The sequence below is a fragment of the Macrotis lagotis genome, chromosome 1 (genome assembly GCF_037893015.1).
Source record: "Macrotis lagotis isolate mMagLag1 chromosome 1, bilby.v1.9.chrom.fasta, whole genome shotgun sequence".
NCBI lineage: Eukaryota > Metazoa > Chordata > Mammalia > Peramelemorphia > Peramelidae > Macrotis > Macrotis lagotis.
This window is the reverse complement of record NC_133658.1, coordinates 801,815,397-801,834,166: the sequence shown is the minus strand read 5'-3', so window position 1 is coordinate 801,834,166 and position 18,770 is coordinate 801,815,397. Positions and strand designations below refer to the sequence as shown.

The 18,770-nt window shown below is 33.9% G+C and overlaps 1 protein-coding gene across 3 annotated transcripts in view; it reads right to left on the bottom strand.

The window, feature by feature from the left end:
• Positions 1 to 18,770, bottom strand: part of UVRAG (UV radiation resistance associated) — a 383,712-nt gene that overhangs the window by 104,404 nt on the left and 260,538 nt on the right. For all 3 annotated transcript variants that reach the window (XM_074216910.1, XM_074216911.1, XM_074216912.1), the window contains one exon: positions 7 to 85. In XM_074216910.1, the coding sequence (XP_074073011.1) occupies positions 7 to 85 (79 nt within the window). The remainder of the gene's footprint in view (positions 1 to 6; positions 86 to 18,770) is intronic.

The following is an 18,770-nucleotide window of genomic DNA, read 5'->3' as shown; positions in this document are numbered from 1 at the left end:
GCTTACCTGTGCTATATTTTTATTCAGAAGATAGACACCATAATCAAATTGCAACTTCTCTCCTCCTTTTGGATACAGTGGAAACCTAGGAAAAGTAGGAAATAACAACATTTTAGAAAACAAAGGATAATTGTTAAGCTGATTAACATGTTTCCTGGAAATGGCATTACCATTTAAGGAATCAGACTAAATTGTTTGTAAAAATAATGGCATGTTAATTTAATATCATCATGATGTCATCATTAAAGAAACAATAGCAACTTTCTTGTAGGGAAAACATGTAGTTCTTCATGCCAACAGAGAGCTAAAAACCAATAATTATGAAAGTAATCCACAAAACCCCTAGGCTCAAAAACAAAGTAGAGACCCCTGAAGTGGTAATAGGGAGCAAAAAGTGTTCTGATTCCATTGCCTCAAGCAGTGAAAGAAAGAAAGTGCAGCCAGCACTGGAAAGGGTAAACAGATAGGTCTTAATGACTGCCAGGACAGGAAAATATTTAAGATGAAGGCAAGTTTATTGCCTACAGAACAGGCATTACAGAAGGCATAGAGGAAAGGGTGAGGTGGTGGAGATTTTGGGTTGAGATAATAGAGGGGGATGGGAATAAGGAATAGTGAAAGGAGGGGGTTTGGATGATGACCTATGGGAGTTCAGAATCACTGGGATCTGTAGGAAATGATTAAGTGCTAAGTATGTACAATTGGATATTAATTGGATATTAGTTGGATAGTAATCATTAAGTAGAAGATGCCTCTCCTCTTCATAAGATCAGGCAGAAGAAATGCAAAACAAATTAGAAGGCAAGTGGAAGACCTCTGATTATCTTCCTCTGAAGGCTGAGACAGTGCAGCAGTTCATTAAAGTTGAACACACAGAAGAGAAAATGGTTCTCCACTTACTTTCCATTTCTAGGAAGAGCCAAGATAGTGGAATAAAGGCAGGAACTTGTTGGAGCTTTCCCAAATCCCCCTCCAAACAAAATCCAAAAAGAATTCTGAAGAGTAGAACCAACAAAAGATCAGGGTGAAACACTTTTCTAGTCCAAGATAACTTAGAAGGTCCACAGAAAAGATCTGTCTCACTGAGATGAAAGTGGAGTGCAGCTTAGGGTTAGCACTAGTACAGGCTGTGTCCTAACAAGTCAGCAGCAGGCCTTGGGAACAACTGAATTGGCTGTGATGACTTATAGAGCCCTCAGAACACAGATAGTAAGTAAGGGGGGGTGGGAAAACTGGTCAGAAGGAGATTAAAGAGTACCCTTGGAGACAACTGGGACAAGAATTCTTGCATTGTTCAATGTGGTTCCAGGTCATAATCTCAGGATAAGGAAGAACATTAGCAGGACAGCTTTGGGAGATGAAATAGAAGTGATTTTCTTGGATCTGGAGATTGGAAGTTACAGAGGCTTGATGTCAGGGGAAAAAATCTTAGGCAATTAGAAATGTCCCAAAGTAGGATGGGCTACTTTGGGAGATAATAGATTCTTCCTCACTGGAAGTTTTTAGGTAGAGGAGTCTCTGGATGACCATTTAGATAAAGGTTACAGAAATGGACTCAGCCAAAAAAAGATATAGGGAAATACCATAGTTATGCTCTATCACATAGAAAATGGATTAAACTTGCTCTGCCTGGATCCAGAGAGCAGAACTAGAAATAATGAGAACAAATCCAGAGGCATTTGGGCTTGGTTGAGAGATAGGGAACAAAAAAAGAACAATTCAATCATTAGAGGTACCCAATAGGAGAATGGATTGTCTTAGGAGGAAATCAGCTGCTCTTCACTAAATGTCTTCAGAGATTGGACAACTACTTGTCAGAAATGTTCTATTCCCATAGTGATATGATTTGTGGTTAGTTGTACTGAATGCCTATTCCTTGAAATCCCGCTCCAACTTAAATTTTCCTTGACAACTGTCTAACCTTCACAGTTAACTCTTCATTCAATTTCACACTGAGGACCAAATCTGAATGCCAAATTAAATTTCTTTAAAGAAAGTTTTCTGCTATAAACATATCCAAGATGACTCACATAGAATTGAAAAGTGGAATTATGTTAAGTGATTAAAGTATTATCTTCCTGATTTTGAGAAAAACATGATCTTTAGGTAGAAAGCAATCTCACAAAGATGATAATTCCTGCTTCCATTCAGAAATTCAATTATTAGTTGAATGGGTAGAGAAAGATGGATGCCACAAATCTGAAAATATATTCATTGCTAGAGAATATTAGAGAGGGGGAAAAAAAGAGTCTGTTTTTGGCTTTTGTTTTGCATTAGGCTTTAGAGTGCCTAATAATACAATTTCAAAAACACCACGTTGTGAGTTAGGTTTTACAAAATGGTAAACACTGATGAGTGAGCAAAGTCATGAAATGCATTTATCCTATGCCAAAAAATATGCAAATGTTTAAGACCCCCTCAAAAAGATGCAGAACTGTAGGCAATAAAAATTAAGCCAGGACACATGTTTCAAACTTTAACTGTAGGGCATGAGAGAATTGGGAGAGTGGATCCAAAAGGAAATAATAAGCAATAACTAGGCACTGTCTGGGAACAGTACACATTCTGGCCTACAAAGAAACCACCCAATGGCTGAAGCATGGGAAAGAAAGCACTTTAGAACAACTGACTAGATCCATAAACCTTTGCACTCTGAGGTTGTTAACTTGGTAAGTTATCACATGTATGTCATCTGCACTGCACTCCAAATTCAGTGGAAATCAGGTCTATCTCCATTTTCAGGTCATAAATATGGAAGTAGTTTCATTTGTTGGAAGAATAAATTGAGATAAGCATACATTCAAAATCAAGCATCTGCATTCCTAAAAAGTGGATCACACAATGTCTACTTTATTTTGACCTGACAGAAATTTCTTTATAGAAATGTAGATACAAGGCATATTTGTGCCATTAAAACAAAATTTGAAAGATTAGCCCTGAACAGTTCACATAAGGCAGGGTTAAGACAGATCAAAATTTAAGGCAGACTTCAAATTTTATACTACTTTCAAATCCTTAATGGGTCACTTCAAGTTGAACAGTATAATATCTTTTAACTACTACACATTTATCTTTCCTTAACAGAATTGTAGAGATTTATAGATCTTTTAAGCAATGTAAGAAAATAAAATCTACTTTAAAGGGCAACTATCAGGATATAAGATACCAATCAAAAAGATTTTATTTAAGTATAGATGGAAAATTACATTGCCAAACTATCACTGAATTTAGATTATGAAGGATAAAGTTACAATTAATACTATAATGGCCATTTATGCATGATCATAAACTGCCCTTAACACGCAAAAAGCAGTTCATTTTAGGATAGTATTTCAGTAAATTGATAAGAGATTTATGTTTTCTATTATCAAAGATGGAAATTTACAAAAGGTAATTTAAAAAATTCCTGATATCAAATAGTTTTAAGATGTCCATCTCCCATATTAGAAATGCTGACTAACTCTCAGTACAGTGCTTGGCTCATAATAAGTATATAATCAATGACTGCTGACAGACTGTTGCCTATATTTGTTCATAATGTTCCTCACTAGGAAAATGTCCACCCCACTCTCACCCCTTCATCTAATAAATTACTCTCTCAAATACACAAATTGAGCTGTGGTTTCATCAATTTGGATGAATCTCCAATCTCCAAGGATGCAAACTGCAACTAATTATATTTATTATTCATTCTCTCCAATTCTTGCCTATGCCTTCCCCAAAATTTGTCACAGCAGGTGTATCCTGGACATGTTGTTAGCCAGGCAGTTTAGTGGCAGAAGCACAAGAACTGGAGTCAGAAAGACCTGGGTTCAAATCTGGTCTCAGATACTTACAAGTTCTGTGATTCTAGGCAAGTCACTTAACCTCTGACTCAGTTTTCTTCACTGTAAAATGGATATAATAACAGCCTCTACCTCTCAGTTGTTTTGAGAATCAAATAAGATAATAACTGTAAAGCATTTAGCACAGGGTCTAGCATATAGTAAGCACTATATTAATGTTAATTAGGAGCAGCAGCAAAAACAGCAGCATAACCATCATTAAGCAGTTGAAGAAAATGAACTGGATGTTTTAAGAGTAAGAAAGCAAAAGTTGATCAAGAGCCATGTGAAAAAATGATCTAAATCAAATTAAAACAACTGTGAGTTACCAAATCACACTAATCAGATTAGATGATTGAAAATGACAGGTATTTTTAATGAAAAAAAGGAAAATGAGAGATATTTTAATAGTTGCACTGTTGGACTTGGAAATAATTTTAACCAGTCTGAAAAGCAATTTGGAAGTATGCTCAAAGAGCCATTAAACAGTGAAGATCTTTTGACCTAGTGATATCCCTACTAAGACTAACCCTATGAGATCAAATAAAAAAGGGCCCAGATATATAAAAATGTAGCAGTTCTTTTTGTGGTGGCAAAAACTGGAAACTGAGGGAATGTCCCTTAAAGGGGAAGAGCTGAACATGTATTGGAATAAGATGGAATTCTATCTTACAGGAGGAATGAATAATGAAGGGGAATGTCCAAAATATCTGGGAAGATTTATATAAACTAATGCAGAATGAAGCATGAGAAATAAATATTTCTTATATTTAATAATTAATTATTGTATGAGGACCAAGGTTTCCCCCCCATTTTTTTCCTACTTCTTCATCTAGACATCAATTAGTATGGGAAATCTCTCTTAAAGATTTACCCAGGTCCAGATCTTAATAGACACATAAAAGAAATTCTGTATTCTGGTTTTTGTCTTAACAAATGATATGGAAAATGATGTCTCTTGACCTAAGTACCCCAAGATAGTTCATCTGCCATTGTATTAACCAATGAGAAATGATTAGACACCTGTCTGGGACACCTGCTCTTCTAAGGACATATAAACTGGGAGACCACCACCATGAGAGGGGTACCTGGTCTAAGAGAAATGGCAAAATGACCTTTTATTAGTAACATACTGGCCTTATTAATAATTAAATCACCCAAATCTCTTTAAATCATCACAGAAATGAGCAGTCAAGAGCACAATTTATATAATAACAATAATATTGGAAAGCTAATTAGTTCTGAAAGACTTAGTAATTCTGAAGAATACAATGACTAACCATGCTTCCAAAAGACTCATAATGAAAAATAAAGTATATTTTCTCCTTCCCTTCCTTCCTTCATCCTATTGGCTAATGTAGGATTCTGTTTTGCATCACTATATCTATCTATCTATCTATCTATCTATCTATCTATCTATCTATCTATCTATCTATTTTTAGGTTTTTTGCAAGGCAAATGGGGTTAAGTGGCTTGCCCAAGGCCACACAGCTAGGTAATTATTAAGTGTCTGAGACTGGATTTGAACCCAGGTACTCCTGACTCCAGGGCCGGTGCTTTATCCACCATGCCACCTAGCTGCCCCCTGTGACTCTTTTTATACCTTTATTTTATCTCTCTGGAATATATGAAGACCAGGAAGAAAATAGGTAACAGGAGAACTCAATATAAATTTCTAGAGTCCTATCAGTCAGAAGGTATCCTAGGCATGATGATTTTTTATATGATTTTGTCTTTTTAAAAAAATTATTACTATTTGGTAAGAGTTTTTGACAATCATTAGAAAAATCAGTGAATCTCCAAGAAAATGATATACAAAACTTTAAATTGACTACAACAAACTCTAAACATGTAAAGAATTAGTAATTACACATTTAGAATAGAATACAGTTATATATATATATATATATATATATATATTCACACATATGTATGTATGTATATTTAGTTTTTGCAAGGCAATGAGATCAAGCAACTTGTACAAGGTCACAGCTACAAAAGTATCAAGTGTTTGAGGCCCCATTTGAATTTAGGTTCTCCTGACTCCAGGACTGGTACTCTATCCACAGAGTCATCTCCCTGCCTTGAATGTAGTCATATTTTTAAAATAATTTCAAATTATGCATGTATACTTCTATAGAAACTTAACTGCTTTTGATTTTACATATTTTTATGGTTTTTTAAATATCTCTCAAGGCCTATATTTTACAGTATTTGTTTTTTTTAAATTAGTATTAATGACTATTGTACTTTCTTAAAGGCTTTTAAGTATATATTGAGATTATCAAAGAATTTTCAATTTATTTTTGTGTTAAGTCTTTGACAAGTCCTTTTCAAGTTTGCTCATTCTCCTTTGGTATCTACCCGATTCATCTAATACTCACATGCGGCTTCAAGAAATTGTAGCATGTGCAGCAGTCACCCTAGAAACCATCTCAGCAGATGGGCTAAATCAGTTTGAAGATAATTGATAGATTTTAATCCAGTTGGTGAATTAGAGGGATGTCTACCCTAAGCATGTGAAATTTTCCCCTCAAGGAATGGACAAATGAGAAAAATTTGTTACATGGACCATGAAGGCAGTTGAAGCAGGAACCATGAAGTGTTTAGGGCTTGGTCAAGCACCTAAAATGCCAAGCAAGGTCATAAACTGTCAGTTATCTTGATTTTTGTCTTGTTACTATACTTCAATGACTTAGGAAGAGACAGTAAGGCTTTCTGTCTTACTTAAATCCAATTTCATGCACAAGTCAAGCTATCACCCTGTAATGTTACTGGTCCTCTTTGAAAATGAAGGAATAGGGGTGGCTAGGTGGCGCAGCAGCTAGAGCACCAGCCCTGGAGTCAGGAGTCAAAACTGGCCTCAGACACTTAATAATTACCTAGCTGTGTGGTCTTGGGCAAGCCACTTAACCCCATTGCCTTGCAAAAATTTAAAAAAAAAGAAAAGAGAAATTGAAGGAATAGCAACAATCATTTGTTGTCTTTTGGGGGGGGGGGGTAGCCAGTTTATCTACTTTGACTCTAATTTTTAAAACTTTATGTTTTGTGTGCTTCTTATTAAGATTTGTTCAGGCTGTCTGATTTTTTTAAAATGCACATTTGGTTTATTAATCCTTTTTTTTTTTTTCTATTTTATCAAGGTAGGTATTTAGGTGTAAAAATTTCCTTTTAGGACTCCTTTATGTGCACACAAAAAATTTTGGTATACTATTTCATCACTATAATTTTCTTTCACATATGTAGTCATTGTTTTTATCATTAGTTCTCTGACTCATTTATTGTTTTGAATTTTAACTGATAACTGTCCTTTTGTTTGTTTTCCCTGAACTGATTCCCATTTTTATTGAATTATGTAGTTTATTAAAGAAATTTTCTGTTTTGGTCTTTTTTAACACTTGTTTGCAATAAATCTATGTCCTGATACATAGTGAATTTTTGTAAAATTTTCATATTGTGATAAGAAATATATGTATTCCTTAGCATTCTCATTTGGAAAATGGTATGTCTTTTAATTCTATTTTCTTAGGCATTTAATTCTCAATTTCCCTTTTGTTTATATTTCAGTTAAAATTGTCCTGAACTGAGAGGGGCATTAAAATGTCCTGTGAAAAGAGTGTTAAAAGTGGATGTCTGATTATAATTAAGCTATGTTTATTCATTTCTAAATTTAAATGTGACAGCCTTTGATGCATATAATACTGTTATTGTTTTGTTGTTTGGCTCCTTTTGACTAATGTATTTTTCTTACTTATTTCTTTTTATGTTTTGAATACTGCTTTTGCTTTAGCTGCTATAATGACTGCAACTCTTGCTTTTTTTTTGTTTTTGGATTCAGCTGATACACAATTCATTTTGACCTATTCTTTCATTTTTTATTGTGGTATATCAGTTTTTTATTTATGTTTCTTTTTAACAGATTGTGAGTTTCCTGATATATCACTCAGTCATTCTATTAGGATTTTTAATCCATTCATGTTTAAAGTTATGAGTGATGTTTATATTTTGCTCTATTTGTACCATATATTATTGATATTCTTTTTTAGAATTAAGTTCCTCTTTGGTAAAGAGAGTACTATGTCTCTTCAGTTACTGTACTTTTTATCTATTTTAAGGTAACTTTACTACAATGAGCTCTCCTCTCCTCATCTTCAATCTGTCACCTCTTTGCCTAGTTTTTCTCTTTTCTCTAGTTTTTTTTAATTTTTCCTACTTTTTCTTATATCATAGGCAAGCAAAATTCCCCTTCCTCTCTTTCAACTTGTTTTCTTAATTTTTAAAATTTAATTTTCTGTACTATTTGAATATATTTTTGTGTTGAGTCTTTGACAAGTCCTTTTCAAGTTTGCTCTAAAGGATCTTAGCCTTTTTTATTTCATTAGTTCTCTTCTATTTTTATTCATTTTATTATTATATTATTTTATACTATATATATCATTTTATTATTTTTATTCATGATCTTTATTCTTATTTATACCTTTACTTGTCTCTATATTTCTAATGGAATTAAAGCTTATTCTAAGATAATAGTTTTGAGTTCCCTCTTATAAACTATTTCTATGTTAATGCTTTAGAGATCTTGCTCCCTGGGCATCTGTGCTTCACTCTTAAAATTATCAGTTTTTTCCAAGTGATAAAGAAAACAGGAATCTTGCCCCATGGAAGGTTTTTTCCTCTCCCTATATTTACAATTAATTACTAACTTTTCCTTTTTCCATGATCGCTTTTCTTCCATTAGCTATAAAATTTCCTTTCTGAGTCCATGCCCTCATAATCTTCTTCGTGTCAGCCTCAAAAGCTCTAATTCCCTTTAACCTGAGATAGTATAAGTAATTTCTCTAAGCAAAAATCTATGCAGTTTTCTAATTATAGAATATCACTCTTCCTCCATAGGAGAGTTCTTCAGTGAAATGCTCTCTTGATATAACCTAAAAAACAAATATAATTTTATCTGTTTTTTTTCCTCCTCTAATAAAAATACGAATTCTCCTCATTGTATCAATAGTTACTGAATGGCACCAACCTGAGTAGGGTGGGGGAGAGTCACACATTTTATGGAGGTCTTAAGCAAAACTAATAAGGCTAGGTCCTGAATTGGGAAAGAGTTCTTCTAATTTGCATTCCTCTTAACCTAATGGGAATGTTTAATACCAACTTCCATTCTCAAGTGAGGGTGGTCTTCTTGATGGACAAGCCAGAAGTGACTTTTTAAAATTCTGCTTTCTGATAGTGAAATTATATAAGGATTCCTCTCTAAAACTCAATTTCGGGGTCCAATTTTCTAATTGAGTCCCAATGCACACATGCATCAACAGTAAGTTTAGAGAAATTTAACATATGTGTATGTTTACCTAATTCTGTTTGTTCTTTCTTGAGACCAACTCTGGAGTCTAGTGTTTGTCCTTTATTAGGACAACTCTAGAGATTAACACCATGTTTAGCTTAATTTTCCATTAAGGTCAAACTCATGTAAGTTTTTATCTCCTATTACTGAATCAAGGCTTCCACTTTTTCCCTCCCTTGTTTTAGTCTCTTTCTTAGCCAGTTTATCCAATCAAAGTAGGCCCAGTTGTTCCTGAGGGTTGATCAGGAGTTATTTCCCTTCACTGTTACCTTTGACTTGATTAGGGCATTTCACATGGTGCTATGCCAAAATATTCTTTTACACACTATTCCATTCTATAATTTAGTCCAACAGAAAGCACTGATTCACCTGGAGGTGAGGTAAAGCATAATATACAACATATCATCACTACCATTTGACTTTTATGTCTCCTTGTGTACACTGAGGGAAAAAAAATCTCTTAATGGTCTCTCTTTCTCTTGTCATCTTGAACTAGTGTTTGTTTTTAAATACAAAGGTATCATTTGCTTTTTGAATATTTTCCCCTTTATTTTCTGGGGGTAATTAATTTTGTTACCTTTCCTCTTCCTTCCTTTACTTGTTTACCTTTGTATTATTTCTGTTATCAAGGGCATTTATAAGACAAATGTTTGTTCAGTTTGGTTTTCTTTATAAAAGTGATTCAATTTTTTTTTGTTTTTTTAATTTCAACACTTTTTGGCTTTTGGCATTTTAAGGAGCAGGGAGGGGAAGCAGAATGAGGAAGTTGCGAATCTATAAATTAATTCATATAACACCCAGTTCGGGTGTCATGGCCGGAAGGGAAAAGGTTGCTGAATGAGCTCCTTGGGTATTAACCTGCTTTGCTCTTAGTTTTCTAGGTTGTTGCCTTGTTAAGATTCTTGCCAATTTATTTCTTGGATATAATTCTTATTTTGGAGAGGTTTAAGAGGTTCTGAAGATCTGAGAGGATGTCTAGTCTCTTTACCCCACTGGTCATGTGCTTTGGAGCTATACAGAAATTTTGATGATTTTTGAAGATTTTGTATCTCCTAATTTTTGTAAATTTCTTTACTGATTTTCTGGCATTTTATATGTAAGCAATTCATAATTTCCTCTTTAGTTTTGCCTTTAATTTCTTGTTTTACTGCTATCACTGGAATTTCTGGAGTATTTATCAAATATGATTGGGGAAAGAGGGCATTCTTATACCTACTAGGAAAGCAAATGGGTATTTTAATGCTTCAAATAATGCTAATTTTGGTTGAGAAACTTTTTTTCATATTAAAAATGGCTCTTATGTGCCAATCTTTAAGAATTATTTAAGTTTTAGCATAAATAAGAATTGAACTGTGTCAAAGACTTTTTATTTATATAATGATATTGGGGTATTTTATTATTAATATAATTGTTAGTTGTTTTCCTAAAGGTAAACCATTCATTAATTTCTTGCATAAATTCAATTTGGTCATGATAATTAATTTTTAAATGTAATGCTGCAGTCTTTTTGTTGGGATTTTAGGTGGATTTTTGCATCACTAGCCATATGAGTAATATTTCCATAATTTTCTTTTCATTTATTCTTCCTTAGTTTGATATTAGGACTTTACTTATCTCACAAAAGGAGTTTAAGAAATGGTTTAATTTCTCAAATTTTGAGACTAATTTACCTTCAGAAATTTGACAGAATTTATCTGTAATAATATGTATAAGCAATTCACCAAGCATTTATTAAGCACCTGCTATTTGCTGGGGATACAAATATCTGGAATGAAAAAAAATTCTTACTCTGAAAAAAATTTCAAATTCTAATGAGAAAGAGAAGTACATACACACAGAAAAAATGCAGTAAATAATAAATAGCAATTATCTGGCATTGGGGGAAAGGGCAGTAATCTGGGAAGGGATTCAAGAAATGCTTCATGTACTATAGAAAGTAATTTTATGAGGCAGAGAAGAATTGCATCTGAGACTTAGTGAGGGTCAGGGCAAAGGCATAGACATAGGAGATAAAGTACTATTTTTGAAGAAAAGAGAGAAATCTAAATTTCTGGGTTGAATGTCAAAGTGTGAGAGAAAGTAATATTCAATGGAGATGGAACAATAGATTTGGGTCAAGGAAAGGGCTTCAAATAAACAATAAAGTTTGTATTTTATCCTAGAAGCAATAGAACCATTGAAGACAATTTAGCAAGGAATGATAAAACACTCAGCTTAAGGAAAATCACTTTTGGCAGCTGGGCAGAGGACAGACTGAACTAAGAAGAGGATTGAGGAAGGGGGAGCAATTAGGAACTTTTGCAATAAGAGAAATGAAGTGAACCAAGAGATAGGATGTATGATAAAAGAGAAGGGATCAGATGCAAGATATGGTAGTTAAATGAATATGTATCATGAGGAAGAGTGACAAAAAAATGTAATTTCAGGATTATGAACATTGGAGACAGAAAAGTATGATGCCATCTTTGACAGAAAGAGACATTTGGAAGAGTATAGAATTTGAGGAAAGATAATACATTCTATCTTGAATATGTTAAGCTTGAGATCTTTGCTAAGTTTAAAATGTCTAATAGGCAGCAATGTAAGGCTTGAATGCAGAAAAGAGAATGGAACTGAAAATAGATCTGTGAGAAATCTGCATAACGATGATATTTAAATCCAAAAGACCTAATGAAGTCACTGTGAGAAAGAGTATTGGAAGGGGAGAGAATGTCATTTTGCTTTAAAATAGAATATAGAGAGAAACTGTAGCTAAATGGAATAATGGTTCACAGTTTCTCTAGAGCTTCAATTATTGGGCTTGGTTATATCATGCATCTGGGCAACAAGAAATATTATATCATCAGATATCTGACCACTCTGTCTTATGGAACTTAAGATACATGAAATAACTGTAAAAGATAAAGCAGCAAAAAATTTCTACAAATATTCAATATGACCTTTGATACTTAAGGATTTCAACATAAAAGTAGGAATTAAGTGAGCATGGCAAAAATATGTTGGAAAATATGGATCAGGAATAAGGAATGAAATGATTAGAAACTCACTATCTACATAGAACCTTCATACCTATATAAATAATATTTTGTTAAAAAAACTTAAGAAATGGGGGCAGCTAGGTGGCGTAGTGGATAAAGCATCGGCCCAGGAGTCAGGAGTACCTGGGTTCAAATCTGGTCTCAGACACTTAATAATTACCTAACTTTGTGGCCTTGGGCAAGCCACTTAACCCTGTTTGCCTTGCAAAAACCTAAAAAAAAAAAAAATAAATAAACAAAAAAACTTAAGAAATGGATATGGCAATCACTGAGTAACTGAAAATAGTAAAGAGATCTATTTTTATTAACAAGGAAAGCCTCATTACTGATGTAGAAACTATTTCTGAATGAAAAATAAACATATGACCACCTAGATAAAAAGATTTTACAGCTTAATACAAAAAAATTTAAAATATATACTCATTTTGAAAAATCTTACAGAGAAGAATCATAGTAGATTATGAGCAGTACCTCTTCATGAAACACAGAAGTAGTAGAGGTCAAAACCAGTCAGTCAATTGAAACATACCTATTAAATGTTTATTCCAAAATATAAAGTCACATATAGCTTGTGCCCTCAAGGAGCTCACATTCTAATAAAGCAGACAAGTAGGTACATACAAGTAGGTATATGAAAAGAAGACGAAGGGTAATTTCAAAGAACTGGAATTCAGGAAAGATAGATAACAAGAGATGTAAACAGATCTGGAAATAAACTGCATAGAATGATCACTGAAACTTTGGGAGCTGGTGAGTTTACAAAAATAAAAAGGAAAAGAACTAAAACAGAAGATTGCCAAAGACAGATCATCGGAAGATGACCATGGTTAGTGAACATGACATAGTCAAAGGACACAGAAGGTACAGGAAGACAGAGGGAGAAGCAGGAGAGAGTGGTATCACCAAAGCTAAGAGTTGAGAGATGATCCAGAAAGAGAGGACCAACAATGTCAAAAGGGATAAGGACTCAGGAAAGTCCCTTAAATTTGGTCATTAAGAGATCACATGTAACTCTGTAGAAAGCAGTTTCAGGTGAACAATATAGAAGCCAGACTGCAGAGGTTTTAGAAGAAAGGAAAGAAGTAGATATATCAGGTAGAGTTATCATTCTCAAGGAGATTAACTACAAATGAGGAAGAAAGAGAGAGAATGACTTTGTCAGGCACATTGTTAAAAATAATTTTGTTTTCCTTTTTTATTGGAATAAAAGTAGGAAGGAGAAAAATATTTTATCAGTTGAAAAAATTAAAGTTAATAAAGGCAGCTGGGTGGTGTGGTTGGATAGAGTCCCAACCCTGGAGGCAGAAGGACCTAAGTTTAAATAAGGCCTCTGACACTTAATAATTGCCTGTGTGACCTTGGGAAAGTCACTTAGCCCCATTGCCTCAAAAAAAATTTTTTTTTAAATACACCTCTTTCCCATTGCAATACCTCTTACACTATCTTTTACAAATTTGCTGTCCATTTAGTTTTCATTTATTCATTTTGCTTAACTGTATATTTTGCTAAGTTTTCAGATTCTTGGGCCCTTTGTCCTGTTGCTAGTCATACCTTGTAAGATTCCAACCCTGAAATACTCCCACCATTCATCACCTTCACTTCTGCTCACATACTTTTGATTGGAATTGGAAGAAAGATTATATCAACTCGATCCACTATTATCTCCACTGGATCCACAATATTATATTATCTGAACTAGGCTCTCACTACAATACTGCATTTTATTCCTGACTAATAGATTTACTTTCCAACTCTCCATAGAAGCTGCTCCATTCTTATTTATCTTTAAGTTTTCCACAGAACCCTCTCCCTCCATCTTCTCTACTTATGATGTCACCTCATACTTCACCAAGAAGATGGAGGCTTCTCCTTCACTATTCCTTGTTTCACATCATTCTGACATTGTCCACAAACATCTTCTTTGTCACTCTAGTCTCTGATGAAAAGATTCTCCTTCCCATTGCCATTGCCAACCCTGAATTCTTTCATGCAACCTTGAGTCTATCCCTTCTGTCTTTAGCAGATTGCTTCTACTATCATTCTTTCTCCTTACCTTCAATTTCTTCCTGTTTACTGCTTCCTTCCTTCTCCCTTACAAATCTGCTCATGTCTTCCTCATCCCTTAAACCCCTTATGGTTTGCAAAAAGTGTGGTAACTGTTAATCTCTGTCTTTCATCTCCACTGACCAAGTCTGTATATGTATATATACACATATGCAGCCTGTATTTAGCATCTACTGTTTCTCTGACATAAGGTAGATAGCATATTTCTTCATGTATTCCCTGGAATTATGATTGGTCATTACAGTGATCAGAGTTCCTACATCTTTCAAAGTTGTTTGTCTTCACAATATTGTTGCAATATTGTTGTAGGCAGTGGTGGTAGAATGGATAAGGTACTGGGCCTGAAGTAAGGAAGACCTGAGTTCAAATGTGACCTCAAATACTTAAAAGCTGGGAGACAAGCCATTTGACTCATTTGCCTCAGTTTTCTCAAATGTAAAATGGGAATCATAATAGCAACTACTTGAAAGGTTGAGGATCAAATATGATATCTGTAAACAGCACTTCATGCAGTGTGTGGCCCATAATGCTATACCAATATTATTCCCTCCCACTCTTCCCTTCCCTGCTGTTACAATTGTACTTTGCAACACTGAAGTTTTCCCAGGTGTCTGCAAAAACCATCCCTTTCAATATTTCTTAATATACAGTTGAAAACTATCACATTCATAGATCACAATTTATTCAAACATTTTCCAATTTAGGTTCATCCCCTTATATTTCCTGTTTTTTTTTTACTACCATAAGAAAGAAGCATTGCAAACATTTTTGTACATATGGGTCATTTTCCTCTTTCTTTGCTTTTTGAAGTAAAAGCCTAGTGGTGGTATTGCTGCTTTCAGTGAAGGTTGGAATACCTAACATCAACAGCCTATAAAGGAAAATGCCATTCACACATATCATGTTAGCTTTTTTAAACTTCTTTTATGCCTTTTCTTTCTTTCTCATGTATTTGCCCCTTAGTTCTAGTTCTTCCATTACAGTTTAACTAATATAGAAATATGCTAAGTGTGATTTTACATGTACAACCTATATCATATTGTTTGCTGACATGGGGAGGGTGAAAAAATGTAGAACTCAAAAGCTTGCCTTTGGATGAATGTTGAAAACTATCTTTGCATGTAATTGGAAAATACATACATGAATACATACATACATAAGAAAGAAAAACATTTCACCAACTGCATTAAAGTAACTTTTCCCACAGTCCCTATCTTTTCATATGGTTTTACTCTGAATATCGCCTATTCTATTCTTTGACCATTTACCAAATGAGGAATAGTTCTTATTCATTATACATTTGAATAAGTTGAATAAGAGAGACACAATATATCTTGGAAACAAGATTTTTACTAGAGAAATATGATATAAAGATTTCCTCCCCTATCCTCTCAGTTAACCTTTTAATCTTAGCTACACTGGTTTTATTTATGTAAATATTTTTTAGATTTTATGCAATCAAAACTGTCTGTTTCATCTTCTGTCATCCTCTCTAACCCTCTGTTTGGTCATAAACGCTTAATATAAACCACAGGTCTGAAAAGTAATGACTTTCCTAATTTTCTGATTTGTTTATGCCATCCTTTATGTCTAAGACATGTACTAATTTGGAATTTATCTTTGTCTATCCCCTTAGATTCCCTCAATTGGCCTATACTCTGGTTCTGCCAGACTGCTTTCCAATTTTCCTGGCAGTTTTTGTTGAAGAATGAGTTCTTAGTCCAATAGTTGAGATCTTTTTGTTTGCTGAAAACTAAGGTATTATGTATTGCTTTTGTATATGTGTAGCTAATCTACTTGATTGATTAGTCTATTTCTTAATCAGTACCAAACTGATTGAAAACAAGGGAATTCAAGTAGCAACAGGGAAGGACAGCCAGAGACACATGATCTCCACTTGATTTCAAAAGAAAGTAAAAAAGACCCACTAGTACAGTAAAAGGACTGCTGAGGCAAGCTCAGAAGAGGTGGACATTTGAGTAGTCACAGATTAAGTTACAATAAGTATTGATGGAGGAAACATCCAGATGGATTATAGCAAAGAGGATCTAAGCAGCTAGGCACATACACTGTATCTAGTAACTAGTAAGTTCTAGAATGGCAGGTATATCTTATCTAAATTATAATTTTTCCATGCTGAGCACTTGGGTACTTAATAAATGTTTACCAAATTTAATTTCACAAAATTACACTAGTTTCCAAGGTACCATCAATCTTAGAAGTATAAGAAGGGGAGTCTACAGTAGATAGAAGTAAGAGAGATTACATCTAATTTCAGGATCCTAAAAACTACTACTACACTACAAATATATAATTCAACTTTCAAACCATCATTTACATATCCTTTCCCACCATGAACAAATCCAATCATTTGTCAAATCTCCTTGAGTTTATGCTTCACAACCTCTCCTACATTAGCCACCTTTCTGTCACAACAATAACATTTTTTCTCACTATGCTAGGTCAAATCACAAATATATATATATATATATATAAAATAGGCAAAGTCAAGAACAGAATTTTTGATTTATAACGCAGTATTTGTTCTTCTCCACTATGAAATCTTCAATCTGTTTTTTAAAAAATTTTATTTATTTAAGGCAATGGGGTTTAGTGACTTGCTCAAGGTCACATAGCCAGGCAATAATTGTGTGATCTGGATTTAAACTCAGGTCTCCCTGACTTCAGGGCCAGTGCTCTATCCACTGTGCCATCTAGCTGCCCCCTGAAACATTCAATCTTTATGATTACAGTTGGAACATTCTCTGTTGATGTATAACACAGTAATTTGAACAAAATTGATGCTCAATAAATGTTAAGTGAATGAATAACAGGAACCTTATTTGGACTCTCATTCTCAAGTGACTTCATCATTCTCAAAAATGAACAGAAATAAAAGAGATACTAATAGAGATGTATTTATTAAAAACTAAATATGTTCAAGCACCATATTGGCTATTCAAAGAGACAACAACGATAACAACAAAAATCCCCCTTGTACTCAAATATCTTAAATGATACTAAAGAAGACAACATGGATGTATATATGCAGAAAAGTCAAAATAAATACAAGTTAAACTTAAAGGGAAGGAAAGGGAATAACAGATAGGGTGGGGATTAAGAACAGTTTTAAGTGGGAGGTGATATTTGAGATGTAAAAAAATTTTTAAAATATATTTTTCATTTATTTTGTATTTATTTACAATATTTCCCAGTTACATGGAAAAATTTTTATTTATCCTTTTTGTTAAAAACTGAGTTCTGAATTCTCTTATCTTCCCTCTCCTTGAAAAAGCATACAATTTTATATTCATTATACATGTGAAGCAAAGCTAAGCATATTTGCATATTTACCAAGTTGCAAAAGAAAGCACAGTCAAAAATTAAAATAGTAAAATAAAGTGTTTAAAAAGTATATTTCAGTCCACACTTAAGAGTTTCTCAATTCTCTCTCTGGAGATAAGAGTACAATTTTCATCATGGGTTCCTTGAACTGTCTTAGATTACTCTTCAGATAAGAGTAGCTAAATTTTTCACTGTTGTTCACTGTTACAATATTGCTGTTGGTGTTTACAATATTCTCTTGGTTCTACTCACTTCACTTTACATGAGTTCATATAAGTCTAGGTTTTTCTAAAAGCAATCTATTGAGCTGTGAGCTGTACTTTGAAGGAAACTAGAGACTCTAAGGGGCAGAGAAAGGAGTAAGTACCTTCTAGGAATTGTGTAAAAGCACTATAATGTGACATGGAATTCATATATAAGGAAGAATAACTAGGCCAGTATGGCTGGATATAGAGTGGATTAATCTAGTTAATGGCTAGTTAATCTAGCCAAAAAGCTCAAATGAATTTAAATGAGTAGGGGAGAGTGATATGGTTAGACCTCTGTTTAGGGGAAAACACTCTGACCTCTGGGTGGAGGGCTGCCTGGAGAGGGGAGAGATGCAAAGAACAATGGGGAAGTCATTGCAATAGTGCTTACAAGAAGGGAGGGGGACTGAAATGTGGTATATGCTGTGGAGACAGAATTAAGAAGGTATAGTAGCTGTTTAAATACATGGGATAAAGGAAAGTGAGGAGTCAAGGCTGCAAACATGAATGATTGGAGGGCTGGTGGTATCCTCAGAAGAAAGAGGTAGTAACTGAATTGATAGCAACATACCAATGATATACTAATCCTCTGTCTTCATTGTGAGGGCCTGATGTTTTTCAATGAATTCCAGAAAATTTGTTTCCATATCTTTATCATCACAAAAAGCGCTTGCTATAAATATTTTGGTATCTACAGGAACTTTCCTTGGGGCATAAGCCAATAATAGAATCTCTGGATCAAAAGGTATGGACATTGTTTGCATAATTACACATTCCTTTCTAAAGTGATTGTACCAATTTATAGCTCCACAAAATATATATATGTGCTGATCATCCCACAACCTTGCCAACACTGCCATTTTTTTTTAATCATCCCTGTTAATTCAAAGAGTATGAGATAAAACCC